At 43.9% G+C, this 14,998-nt stretch overlaps 1 protein-coding gene across 1 annotated transcript in view; it reads left to right on the forward strand.

The window, feature by feature from the left end:
* Positions 1 to 14,998, forward strand: part of USE1 (unconventional SNARE in the ER 1) — a 194,929-nt gene that overhangs the window by 25,425 nt on the left and 154,506 nt on the right. The window contains exon 2 of the mRNA XM_082273953.1: positions 2,610 to 2,659. Within this exon, the coding sequence (XP_082130079.1) occupies positions 2,610 to 2,659 (50 nt within the window). The remainder of the gene's footprint in view (positions 1 to 2,609; positions 2,660 to 14,998) is intronic.

Consider the following 14,998-nt stretch of genomic DNA (forward strand, 5'->3'; position numbering starts at 1 on the left):
TAATACCGCCCCCAAAAAACTATTTTGTGCTCACATTTATTTTTGATCTTCAAGTGCAGCAATCAAACAAACAAAATCATGTGCCACATGTCACTATACTCTTACCAAAAATATTCACCCTCACTTGCCAGGGCTAGAAAGCTCACATAAAAAAGAATCTTCCCTTTCTTCCAGTTTACCACAGTCTCCATTGCCACAATCTCCAAATTGAAGAGAATCAAAGACATCTCAAAAAAATCAAAGTAGCCGTGAAAATACATCTCCCTTAGCAGTTAAACACTCCAAGTTTGTATGCTGTTGTGTACTCTCTCCGGGAGCCATGCAGCAGCAAATCTAAACGTGATGACTTTATAAAGGGCTGTGCCTCCTCCTTTACGTGTTATGTCCCAAAGGCCTGACTTCATCAGAGGGATCCTGCAATTCTGGTGTTTGCAGCCCCCCACGCCTTCTGCAGCCAATTCCCTCTCCAGAGCCTATGACTAACTTGCTCTTGGAAGATTTCTTATGCACTGACCACCTGCAAAAACCTGCCTCCCTACTTTATCAGCACCTAATCTTTACTAACCTGCCAGATATCTTTGGCCTCTTGAACAAATGGCTGAGAGATATAATGGACATAGATAATGAAAACTTTTCTGACATCTGGGACCTGCCATTACAACTAGTCTCTGCCAGGGACAGGCTGGTTCAATTCAAACCCTCCATAAGGTGTACTATACTCCCCGCAGGTTATATAAGCTGAACCCAGCTCTGCCCCCTACATGTTGGCAATGTCACGAAACAGATTGTGTCTTCTTCTGTGTATTCTGAACCTGTCCCATCATTTCTTAGTTCTGGGCAGAGGTGGTGGTTGTTATCAACAAAGTGGCCTTGCCTCATCTCACACTGGCTCCTGCTTACTGAGCCTTGTGGAAGCCATGGCCTCCACGCTTGTTGAGGGAACACTACCTGGCCTTTTACTCTACTATGCCAGGAAATTCATTACAATGCATTGAAAAAAGCAACCGCTCCTTCTATCACCTTTTGGAAGTACTTAGTCAACCCTAATCTGCCCTTATATCAAGATACGTCTGAGAACAGGGGCAGAAATAAATAAATAAATTGCAATGTATGGGCTCCTTTGATTGGAAGACCCTTCTATAGCAGTGGATATGAGGTAATAGTGCCCCATCCAGGAACCAGCCTCAAAGCTATTTCATTCTTTTCCACCTTTTCCTTTTGCCTCCTTGACCAAAAGGAAACAAATTGGAGCCTAGTCTAGAATGATGTGGACTGCTATAAGAGCCAACCAATTGTTTGTTTTTTTTGTTGCCACCTTTATTTTGGTTTCACCACAATTGTTCTACCCTGCAAAGGGTAGCTTGCTTGGAATTTGTATCTTATTTCTAGCATACAAAAAAATAATATATAAACACAAAACACTAAAAATGGCTGGCTGAATAAAAGACTACATAATCTAGGTACTACCATTGATGAACTGTATACGACTTTTTGAGTAGTAAGTGAAGGTTAAGAGTGACACTATGCTTCCTTTAAAGCAGAGTTCCATCCACTCCTCACCCTTTTTATGCCACGTTGGGCATGTAATTTTTTTTTTCTTGGGGGGGGGGGGGTGCAGGTACCTAGTTTTGATAGGTACCTGCTTCCACTTCTGCTTTGGCCGTCTATGCGACTCAAGTGGAAGTTCTCCTCTCCCCCTCCCTCCCTGCAGTCTTCTGGGACATGTCACAGGTCCCAAAAGATTGCCCCGGCCATCGAGGATGTGCAGCGCGACTTGCGCATGCGCAGCACGCACCTGGTTTTCAAGCCGCAAGCTGTCACAGCAGGGTGCCCACACTTGTGATGCCGGAAAGAACAGAGGGTTTGGGCGGCCGCATCGCTGGATCCTGGGACAGGTGAGTGTGTGTTTTTATTAAAAGTCAACAGCCAAACTTTTTGTATCTGCTGACTTTAAAAAAAAAAAAAAAACCCAAAAATGACTGGAACTCTGCTTTAAAGGGGTTGTAAAGTCAGAAGGCTTTTTATCTTAATGCATTCTATGCATTAGGATAAAAAGCACTCTGTGTGCAGCAGCTCCCCTGAGCCCCATCTTTATCCAGCGATGTCCACGATTGCCTCAGCCATCCTGGACTCACTCTCCTGATTTTCTGAGACACAGAAGCGGAGTCATTGGCTCCCGCTGCTGTCAAACTCAGTTAGCCAATTAGGAGAGAGAGGGGGCGGGGCTGAATGGACACAGGGAGCTGCAGCTCGGCTCGGGTGCCCCTATAGCAAGCTGCTTGCTGTGGGGGTATTTAACAGAAGGGAGGACCCAGGAGCTCCAGCCAGGAACTCAAGAAGAGGAAGATCTGGGCTGCCCTGTGCAAAACCACTGCACAGAGGAGATATGTATAATATGTGTGTTATTTTAATAGAAAAAAAAAAAAAAAACAAGACTTTACAATCACTTTAAGAACAGATAAGCATTTCCCTTAGTTCTGTCCTTCTAGGTTCTTTTTAAGGCTTTGTGGGACATCATAGGTAACTTTTTTATTGCAGTTTATACAAATGCAAATGAAAAGTTGATACAGTTTGCAATGCGTTGACCATTCTTTTCTTATATTTTCTAGTTTGTCGGGGCATTAGAAGAGATGCTTGCTTCAATTAAGAAGGATGCAAGGTACGTTTTTTTTTTTTCCCCTCTAACACTAGGGCAGGGCAGGGGCAGGGCAGGGCAAATTCTGGTTGCCGTTTGGTGACTTGGCCATGTGTTTAGATATTTACCCATACAAAGACCCTAAACACAAAACAGTTGTTACTCACTTACATGTGATACACAGGAGATACTGTACATGCAGAGGACACCATCAGTTGCATGCATGTATCCTTACACAGGGGACACTATGCACAAGTTACAAGTGTCTGCATGCAGGGGGCACTATGCATTCTGTACATATGTGTGCCAGGGGAAACTGCATTTTTAACGTGTGTGAAAATGGGACACTATACATTTTTTATGTGTTTGTGCCTAGGGGACACTATGCCTAATTTACATGTGTTTGCGTATGTGCATGCAGGGGATGCTATGAATCAGTTAAAGCTGTCCTACCGGGCTAGACCTTTTTACCCTAATGCATTACCTGCATTAAGGAAAAAGTGTCCCTGTATTTGTCTTGCCTCCTCAGCCCCCTGTACCTGAGCTCAATCTTTATCCAGCACTGTGCCTGTCTGCAGCTGCTCTCTTCTCTCTCTCTTTATCTCTCTCTGCCCACAGAGGCAGCAGCAGTAGCCATTGGCTCCTGCTGCTGTCAAAGAAATTATGTGAGTGGGGGGCGGGGCTGAGCTGCACGGTTTGTCATTAGACATACACCCTAGCTTGAGAGCAAGTCCACAGGCGTGCCCCCATAGGAAGAGGCTTCCTTTTGGTGGTACAATGAGAAGAGGAGCAGCCCAGAGTGACGGCGGGGAACCCAAGAGGAGGTGGTTCAGGGCTGCTCTGTGCAATACCATTGAACACAGCAGGTAAGTGTAACCTGTTTATATTAATATAAATATGCTTTACAATCACTTTAAATATGTGCGGGCGCAGGGGATATTATGTGTCAGTTATACAGTAAAAGTGAATACAACGCTCACATTTTTGTAAATATCTTATTATATCTTTTCATGTGGTCTGAGCACTGACAGGCTGCCCCCACCCCTTCAGCCTTTGCAGCAATGCTGGCAGCAGTCATACGTCTATTTCCCAAAGACAACCACTGGATATGACCCTGAGCCCGTGCACTCAACTTCTTTGGTTGACCATGGCGAGGCCTGTTCTGAGTGGAACATGTCCTGTTATACCGCTGTATGGTCTTGGCCACCGTGCTGCAGCTCAGTTTTGGGTTCTTGGCAATCTTCTTATAGCTTAGGCCATCTTTATGTAGAGCAAGAATTCTTTTTTTTTCAGAGCCTCAGAGTTCTTTGCCATGAGGTGTCATGTTGAACTTCCAGTGACCAGTATGAGAGAGAGCGATAACACCAAATTTAGCACACCTGCTCCCCGTTCACACCTGAGACCTTGTAACACTAATGAGTGACATGACACCGGGGAGGGAAAATGGCTACCAACATATTACATAAAAATCCCCCTTTTTAAATGAATTAATTTGTCATTGTGAATAAATGCACATATAATAAAAGCTAGTGCTATAATAAAGTGCTCAGTATATTTGGTTCAACTATAAAGTGCTATAAAACACACGCTATAAATTATAACTTTGTGATTGCTTATTTATGTGACACATTATACAACAGCTTTTCAGTGATCAACCCTCCATTTTGTGAATTCAGAACAAATGTCCACAGCCAGTTTTAGTTGTGAAATCCCCTTCACAAAACGAGTGCACAGTAACATAAGTGTTTATACATTGTTTTATTAAAGAAGTATTTACCAAGGTCCTTGCTCCTTTGTTGGCCCTGTTGCACTCTCGGAAAATTCCCAATGTGAGATACTTGGACAATTCCCTTTTGAGGGAACAGTCAGCCAGGGCTCTGTCAAGCCATGTATCTCTTACTGTCCAGGTGCTGCAGAGGTTCAGGTGGACCTTCAGAAATCAGCGCTGGTACCAGCTTATTGTTGGAGTGTCTAGGTCTTGTTATGGACATGTCTCAGGTCATAGTGTTCCTTCTTCAGGAACCCTCTTTAAGCTTAGGTTCATACTCTTTAATCCAGACTCTGCCTGACTGCCCACTTCTGCATGAGAATCTTCTGCCTGATGGTCGCCTCCTTCAAGACAATGCTCTTTGGCCAATTCACTCTAGACATCTGAAACTTAGTGTTACTAAACCCAGATTTTACATTCACTATATCTTGTCCCCAACAGTACACAAAACATGGAAATGCCATCATTTTGGTAAATATAAACTGATAAATACCATTTTTCATCAGCTGTGTAATATAGCAATTAGAGCAATTTTGTGACTTGTATCAGTGAGTGCTGGTAGCCTGTAGGAGGAGTTTTAATTTCCCCCACAATTGTCCTACCAGGCTTTAAGACCCTTGATTCTCTGAACATGTCTGGACAGTGCTGATTGACCCTGTGGTGATCACATGTACCCAGGGCAGTCTCCTCCTCCTCTCCCTCCCTCCTCTCCCTCCCTCCCTCTCCCTCCCCTTCCTTCTGAGCAACTAACACTCCACTAACTACACCTCTCAATCTATCCTCCCCTAGCAGATCTAAGAAAACAAAAAAAACCTCTAAAAACAAATACATTCAACAAAAGACGTCCCAATCCAGCACATGTACGCACTCAGCCCCCCCCCCCCCCTCCCTCACTCCTGTATGCACACAACCCCCCTCACATGTGTATATATGACACGCAAACGCACAGACACGTGAACACATACACACATGTACTCACTGACACGGGCACACAGACAAACATGTACACAATACCCCCTACTTTCTCTTGTATAACAGCCCTTAGAATCACAATGTAACTCCATCATGTCAGCTTGTGAGGTGTCCCATCTGAGGAGATTAAATACAGCCCAGCAGCACGCTGATGCACATACACTAAATCAGTGACTTGATGAGGCTGACCACACCCCCTCCCAGAGTCATTAGTAACCAGTAACCTAACAGCAGCAGGCTCCGCCTCAGCAGGGTGGACACGGAGAGGAGGAATCAGGTGGCGGCTGCTAGTGTGATTCTTTAATGCGGGCTCTGTGTGGGCCAGCACCTGCCTGCTAAGTGGCAAGTGCTAACAGTTTCATTATGCTGCTGTGCAGGTTTGCGGGCCGGGCCCTTGGGTTGCTGGGGCCCCTTAAAAGTGGATTGCCTTTACCCCCTGATGGCAGCCCTGCATGTACCCTCCCCAGGTAAAAAAAAACTCCTATAGCAATATACACCAAACTGAGAAGCCTGACTCTATAGACTCTTTCTTTAAATAATAGGTTATTTTTTGGAGTCTGTGGAAGAAGGAGATTATCAAAGAAACAGGATCGAACAGCTTTTTTACACAATGCAGAGGATTAGTCCTTTAGGATCCACGCTATGGGTTATAACAAGCATGCTTTACTGCATATACAGACTGATTTTACTCAGGAGAAAAAACATGTAACATATGCCACACAGTTAAGCAAGGTACATATAGGTCCATCAAAAGTCTTCAATGGAAAGGGAGAGTCCAACATTTATGGCAGCCACCTAGAAACCAATGAGCCAGGGGTTCCATCAAGCTGAAGATAAGGAGAGAAAGAGGCGCCTCTAAGTGTAGACTTTAAAACACATTTATTCAATAAAAGTATGCACTCACATCTGTAAGTAAGCAAATACGTTCAAAGGGAACCTCCTGAGGACTCCAAGATAGGTAGGTGGGGGAAAAAGTCATCCGATCCAAGCTGCCATCCCGCGGGGACTAGTCTCTTCTTCACTGTGGCCAGCAATGACGGCGGAGCAGGAGCGAGAGCGAGGTTTGCAGTCCGTCGATTGAGAACGAGGCTTGGTCAGCAGGCGTGTGTGGATGAGGTCACTGGGGATGTGACACGTTTCTGAGCGTGCGTGCTGGCGAGATGCAGGCAGCCGCGCTCCTTCACAGCACACTGACGGACTCCGAGCCAACTCTCGCTCCTGCTCTGCCTTCAATGCCCGCTACGGTGAAGAGGAGACTAGTCCCCGGGGGATGGCAGCACGAATCAGATGACTTTATCCCCCACCTACCTATCATGGAGTCCCCAGGAGGGTCCCTTTACACGTATTTGCTTACTTACAGATGTGAGTGCATACTTTTATTGAATAAATGTGTTTTATTCACTTAGAGGCGCCTCTTTCTCTCCTTAGATTGATTTTACTGTTGTGGGTTTAGTAACACATAATCTTTCACCTGGGGGGGCATCTTTATTGTTAACATAGTGTTCCATATTTCAATATGCCACAGACCACGTTACCCACCACCACACATTTGTAGGGAAGAGACCCTTGTCCTCTCAACAATGGAATAAGCTGCTTTCTCAATGCAGGTGTTTGGAAGATTGCAGTGGGTAATAGGGGGAATGGGGATGACAGGGGGTAGTGTATTAGGAAGGTTGCAGTGGGGTGCCAGGTGTGATGAGGATGACACGGGGTAGGTTGTTAGCAAGGTTGCAGTGGGGTGCCAGGTGTGATGAACATGAGGATGACAGTGGTTGGGGTTTTAGCAAGGTTGCAGTGGGGTTCCTAGTTTGATGAGGATGACAGGGGGGGGGGGGAGTATTTGCAAGGTTGCAGTGGGGTGCCAGGTGTAATGAGGATGACATGTTGGGTTTTAATGAGGTATCAGTGGGTTGCCAGGTGTGATGAGGATGATGGGGTGGGTTGTTGGCAAGGTATCAGTGGGTTGCCAGGTGTAATGAGGATGGCAGGGGGTGGGGGGTTAGTGAGGTATCAGTGGGTGTCCAGGTGTAATGAGGATGACAAGGGGTGGGGTGTTAGTGAGGTATCAGAAGGTTGCCAGGTGTAATGAAGATGAGGATGACTGGGTTGGGTGTTAGTGAGGTATCAGTGGGTTGCTAGGTGTGATGAAGATAAGGATGACGGGGTGGTGGGGTGTTAGTAAGGTATGAGTGGGTAGCCAGGTGTGATGAAGATGAGAATGACACGGGGTGGCATGTTAGCAAGGTATCAGGGGGTTGCCAGGTGTGATGAGGATGACAGGGGGTGGGGTGTTTGCAAGGTTGCAGTGGGTTGCCAGGTGTGATGAGGATGACAGGGAGTGGAGTGTTAGTTGCCAGGTGGGATGAGGATGACAGGGGAGAGAGAGAATAAAAGGAAAGGAACAGAAAGAGAGAAAGGAGGATCACAAATATGAAAAAAGAAAACAACACATTTTTGGCATGATCTGTATTATTTATGAATTTAGAAATTTGGGAAATAAATGTTTTTTTTTAAAAGTTTAGAAATATCTATGACCTCAATATCCACGTCTGCAGGCTGTAACTGATGCTGTTGAGAGGTCAAAAAAACACTGCAAAAACATATACAGTGGTGTTAACTCCTTTATGTGAATCACTGCCTCTTGTAATCCACTATAGCCTGTGTCCTCATGCTTTTGTGCAAAGCGGAACATCCATCAATCAAGATGTGACATCCCACCCACTGTGTTCTTTTTTAGTTACTGGGCATGGAGGGGGAGGGACTGGGCTGTCATTTAGGATCTGTATACACGCCCAAATGTGTGATGTTACTACCATGTGACCTGAATGGCTCAGCTAAAACTAGGAAGTGTTCTTTGAGCAATAGAGACCAAACGGAGCATGTGCAGCTGAACTACACTTACTGTGCTTATCTGGACGTGTCAAGAGTGAACATGCAGGAGGGGGAAGATCTGTGCATACAGGATCAAACAGCCTTTTAATACAGTGCAGAGGATTAATCACTTAAGTTACACAGTGAATATAACAAGTATGCTATTCTGAATCAACAAGACAGATTATACTGTTGTGGGTTTAGTAACACTTTAATATTCTGTCATCATGAGGAAAAAAAACGCTCTGCCTCTGGACAGGCCGATTCCTTTGACTCCAAGCACCAAGCAATTCTGTCTTGGTGCTTTGTAATCTATCTTTTGGAAAATGGTCATGTTGGGCTGCAGGGAGCCCCTGGGCATGTTGTCGGTGCAAGGGAATCGGTTGTTAAAGCAGGGCTTGACAAATTTTCCTGAAATCTAGGAGCCAGCTAAAAAAGTTAGGAGCCAGTTTTTTTTTTTTTTTAAACTAACAACCAAGCTTTATTTAATAAAACGGATACTAAATTTACACATAAATACGACTAGAATCCCACTCTCCTCTAGCACAATTGGATGAAAACAGACTGTCTCTTTCCATCCGATGCCATCTGATCCGATCCATCCGTCTGCTTTTGGTGGACAGGATCAGATGGCGGCAGATTACTGCTCCATAGAGGAGAATCAAGGGTCCGATCAGGTCTGCCTGAAAAACTGACAGGCGGACCTGATCAGACAGCCCGTGTGAAAGGGGCCTTCGGCTGTGGCATGGCGACGAGAAAAAAAAAAGGAGATATATATATATATATATATATATATATAGATAGATAGATAGATAGATATTTATATAGATATATATTTATATATATATATTTTTTTTTAATAATTGGAAAAAAAAGAATTTTTTTTTATTTTAATAATTAAAAAAAAAGAAAAAAATATTTTTTTTTTTTTTACATTTAAAAAATAAATTAAATAATAACCACACTCCCTGTCAAAGGTAACTAACTGGACAGGGAGATGGTAATGAATGAATTGAGAACAAAAAGGCAGTGGAAACAGTCATTACTCCCGGCCTCCACAAGAGGGCGCCAGTTCCCCATTGGAAGCCTGTCATCTCAAGTAGGCCGAAAAGCCGGGGCCTCGATTTTCGGACGGCCCGGAAGTCCGTGCACTCCGTGCGCGGAAGTCCGGGCAAAAATGACAGGACACCTTCTGCAGGGCACCCCCAGGCGCCAGGTCGCTAATTCTAGTCGCAAATGCGACCTGGCGCCCGGGGATTGTCGAGCCCTGTGTTAAAGGAATCTTGTGTCCTGATATACATCTTCGCACTTTGGCCAATTTCGATGTCCTTTCAGCACTGGACGAACTTGTTGGAGGTACATTTGATACAGAAATATTGTGCTGGTTCAGCTGTCAGATTAAAATGTCCTAGCAGAGAGGATTTTTGGATATAGGAATCGATTCATTTATTTATGTTTAGCCTGTTGAACAGTATATGGCTAGCTTTAGTCATGTAATCTTTTTGATGGGGAGGATCAGAGTTCATATTGACTCCTATACAGTATCTCACAAAAGTGAGTACACCCCTCACATTTTTGTAAGTATTTTATTCTATCTTTTCATGTGACAACCCTGAAGAAATGACACTTTGCTACAATGTAAAGTAGTGAGTGTACAGCTTGTATACAGTGTAAATTTGCTGTCCCCTCAAAAAAACTCAACACACAGTCATTAATGCCTAAACAGCTGGCAACAAAAGTGAGTAAATCCCTCAGTGAAAATGTCCAAATTGGGCCCAATTAGCTATTTTCCCTCCCCGATGTCATGTGACTTGCTAGTGTTACAAGGTCTCAGGTGTAAATAGGGAGCAGGTGTATTAAATTTGGTGTTTATCGCTCTCACTCTCTCATACTGGTCACTGGAAGTTCAACATGGCACCTCATGGCAAAGAACTCTCTGAAGATCTGAAAAAAAGAATTGTTGCTCTACATAAAGAAGGCCTAGGCTATAAGAAGATTGCCAAGACCCTGAAACTGAGCTGCAGCGCGGTGGCCAAGGCCATACAGCTCTTTAACAGGACAGGTTCCACTTAGAACAGACCTCACCATGGTCGACCAAAGAAGTTGAGTACAAGTGCTCCGCGTCATATGCAGAGGTTGTCCCTGGGAAATGGATGTATGAGTGCTGCCAGCATTGTTGCAGAGGTTGAAGGGGTGGGGGGTCAGCTTGTCAGTGCTCAGACCATATGCCGCACACTGCATCAAATTGGTCTGCATGGCTGTCATCCCTAAAGATGATGCACAAGAAAGCCCGCAAATAGTTTGCTGAACACAAGCAGACTAAGGACATAGATTACTGGAACCATGTCCTGTGGTCTAATGAGACCAAGATAAACTTATTTGGTTCAGATGGTCTCAAGCGTGGGTGGTGGCAACCAAGTGAGGAGTACAAAGACAAGTGTGTCAAGCATGGTGATGGGAGTCTCATGCTCTGGGACTGCATGAGTGCTACCGGAACTGGGGAGCTGCAGTTCATTGAGGGAACCATGAATGCCAATATGTACTGTGACATACTGAAGCAGAAGAGCGAAGGTCTCTAACATTCACCAGCTCTGTGATGTCATCATGGAGGAGTGGAAGAGGACTCCGGTGGCAACCTGTGAAGCTCTGATGAACTCCATGCCCAAGAGGGTTAAGGCAGTCCTGGCAAATAATGGTGGCCATACAAAATTTTGACACTTTGGGCCCAATTTTGATATATTCACTGCCAGGGGTTTAGACATTAATGGCTGTGTGTTGAGTTATTTTGAGGGGACAGCAAATTTACACTGTTATACAAGCTGTAAACTCCCTACTTTACATTGTAGCAAAGTGTCATTTCTTCAGTGTTGTCACAAAAGATATAATAAAATATTTTCAAAAACGTGAGGGGTGTACTCACTTTTGTGAGATACTGTACTAGCAAAGATTGTGACCGGAGAGAAAGGCTGTTACATGGGCAGCACTGAAGGGGCCTTGGATCAGCATAACCCCATAGTGAGCCTTATTGTTACCTTTCTACCCTACACACAATATTATTCTCCTACTGCAGCAATGACACTTTTGAAAATTAAATCTCAGAGCTTTAAAAAGAGAATAAAAAGCTGGAAAGAAAGATATTCATAGCCCCTAAAATTTTTCAGATCTGAAATACTAAAGAAAGCCCTTATAAACTGCTACTCCTAAATTAACTCATATGATCTATGCTTCAGCTTTCCACTGTGTTGTACAGGCTGTGGAGACAGAGGTGACCTAGTTTACATTTTGTGGAATTACCCTGTAGCAGTCTCCTTTTGGAAGTGAGTCAAAAATCTTATTCATTCCAAACTTAAAAAACAAGTTATCTTGACCTCTTGGACTGGTTAACTAAGTTATATCATCTACATGTAGCCATATGAAAATCTACTGCCACATATATTAGTGCCTGCCCAGTAGACCATTGCAGTCTCCTTAAAAACCTTTGATCTCTTTTTTTTTAAAAAAAAAAAACCCTACCAAAAGCAAAAGGATGAAAGAACTAATGATCACGTATTACATCCAACCGAGGAAAAATTTTAAGCATTCTTTAGCCTTTGGACACAATTTTTGGTCTGATTATTATTATTCTTATGACTTGTTTATATCTGAAATTTGTGCTCTTTTCTTTGCTTATGATGTTACTTTGTGTATGACAGCAAGATTCATTCCCTGGAACCTTTCTTTTTTTATTTTTACTAATAAATAAAATAAATAATTATGAGTTCTACTGAACAAAATTTTAAACGCAATACTTGTTTTTGACTAAACACAAACTCTTGAAGCACTAACACCAAACCTAGTCCACTCCTTGTGAATCTCCCTCAAATTCTTGAATGTCCTTTGCTTCACAATCCTCTCAAGACTGCTGTTGCTTGTGCACCTTTTTCTACCACACTTTTTTTCCTTCCACTCAACTTTCCATTATTATGCTTGGATACAGCACTCTGTGTCTGTGAACAATCAGTTTCTTCAGCAATGACCTTTTGTGGCTTACCTTCCTTGTAGAGGGTGTCAATGACCGTCTTCTCGACAAGTGTCAAGTCAGCAGCCAATCCCCATGATTGTGTAACTGAACAAGACTGAACATGTGTTTTAAAGTAAATTTGCGGATTAGAGTGTGACACCATGAGTCTACAATATTGAACTTTTTACAATATTCTTATTTTCTGAGATACTGAATTTTGGGTTTTTACTAGCTGTAAGCCCTAATTATCAAAAAAAAAAAAAAAAAAAAAAAGAAATGCTTAAAATATATGTATGTAATTAATCTAAATAATATGAGTTTTGCTTTTTTAATTGAATTACTGGAATACATTTCTGAAATAACATCTTTTAGATGATGGTCTAGTTTTTTGAGATGCACCTGTATATAGTTGGTTTCAACTGCCAGGACATTGGGGGTGTAAGATTCTGATGTTTCCCAGATTTGCAATAAGAGATTTCTTCAGCTAAGATAATACTAACATCTGTTTTCCTGTTAAGGACAAAGGATGGCTGTTGGGTACAGATTGAAGAGGATAGATTGTTGTAGAATAGTAAGACTATGGGGGGGGGGATACATTTTTATGTGTTTACTATTCATTTCAGTGGCCGTGGCTGCTCAAAAATGCAGCATGTCCTATATCAGTGATTCTCAACAACCGGGTTGCAGCCTTCCTCCTGCCAAGTCCTGGTTTCCTGTCTGCTTTGACAGCTAGTCTATAGCTGTTGGAGCACATGGGGGCTGTGGCTTGGCAGAAGTGCACAGTCCTAAACATCCACTGGCTCCTGGAATGATGGTCATGGCCAAAAATATTGGCACCCTCATTTCGGTCAGATAATGCACCACTTCGCCCAGACAATTGTTGCAATTACAAATGTTTACATATATATTATGTATTTGATTTAAATGCCTTTTAACCTTTAATCTAGCAACTAATAGAATGCACTCTAACACCTGTAGGGGAGGCCCCATTAGCAGTAAATTACTAGAGTCTCTTTCCTAGCAAGGCCTTGCAATTCTTCGCCGACAGCTGGTGCTCTGGTCATTTAAATAAATGACATTTGTAATCCACAGGGAAGGGAGTATTAATAAATCCAGGTTCTGCTTGAAATATGATCAGCGTATATCACTTTAAATAGACTTGTGGTTCTCCAGTTCACCATGCAATGCAGAGTTTCAGGAGTGTCCCATGGCAACCATCTCAGCTATTCAGGACTATTTCCTTTTCTGTGCTGCGTTACAAACTCTCCCTCTATCTTCCACTCAGAACAGTTAGGCCTCTCTCACCCAACTCTCCGCCACGTCTGTCCAGCAGGCCTCCGCACAGGGCTAGTCACCTCAGCGCAACCTCCGGTGCCTCTCCAATGCACTCTTGGCTCAGGCCTCAGTCTACGATCACTCTGCTCTCAGCAGCAGCTCTTCTCCCCTCTCTGACCCTCCGCTCTCCACGAGGTTCCTGAAGCAAGAGCGCGTACATCCGACCCGCCCCCTATTTATCTTCTCTCCCACAATCCTCCGCGGATCCCTCAGCTCCCTGGGAGTGTAGTCCAGTAAAGTCCATCCTGCACAGTCTTTTTCCTTCCTCCAAATACATCTCCCATAATCCAACTTACTGCTCTTGCAGAAGAACCCACACTGATCACCAGTCTTAAAGGAACAATACTTCAGTCTAAATTATACCGTACACCATTTCTCTATTGTTCATTGACGGACGCAGTTCTCTCTGATTCATATCAGTAGGGTTAGGACCTAACAGGAGTAGGACACTAGGCAGAAAAAAATTCTGGCTATGCCTATGGGCAGTCCCGGAGGGTATACCCTCTCTCTTCCGCATAGGATGTCAGTTTTAATCTGCCTAGTCAGGAGTAAGGACCTAGTTCCTTGCTGGGATCTCTGGTCCTGGCATATAAAGTATTTTTTTATGTAGAATTTTTTTTAGCTAGCCTTTTTTTTTCTCCTGAACTTTTTTTTCCTGTGAGATCTTCAAGCAATTATGCCAGGCTGAGCGACAGACTGGACCCCGATATCCAGTGGTCACCCCAGTCTGGCCAGCGAGCACGTGCAGGCCTTAGCTCCACGCTGGGTCGGCCACAACATAGTCCCACTGGAGTTTGGCACTCGAAGGGGTACTTGGCGACTACTGAGTCTCCCCATAGTCAGGTTCGCTCTCTGTGCTCACGGATGGCCCAAGTACAGGGCTGCCTGTGTCTGCTGCGACTATTTCCAGGTGAATCGGACAGTCGGTGGTGCAGGCTTCTTTATTTATGGGTCAGGTCATACCTTTCCCTGTTTCTGCGCTTTCTACTTGGGCGCCTAGTGCTTCCTGGGCTTTTTGCCATACAGACATCTGTGCTTCAGGTTTTAAGACGACTACCTGGTCGTTTGTTCACACCTTTGCTACGTTTTATGAGGTGGATGTGCTGGCATATGCAGATGTCTCTTTTCGGCCGCAGGGTTTTTTGATGGCTGTTGTTTGGAGGGCTTTTGGCCTTCCTTGAGGGTATTTACTGTTTGTTTTCAGGTGGGCCTCATCTTTTGTTCTGATGAATCCTATGTTGCCTGGTTGGCTGTTTTTGGCCTTGGGGACTTGTTGTTTCTGCTGTTCCCACCCCTCATTTTATGGCACTGCTTTGGGACGTCCCTACTGATATGAATCAGAGAGAACTGCGTCTGTCAATGAACGATAGAGAAAACTGGATTTTTGACTTACCGTAAAATCCTTTTCTCTTAAGTT

This window comes from Pelophylax lessonae (assembly GCF_965119305.1).
Source record: "Pelophylax lessonae genome assembly, chromosome: 1".
Classification (NCBI taxonomy): Eukaryota; Metazoa; Chordata; class Amphibia; order Anura; family Ranidae; genus Pelophylax; species Pelophylax lessonae.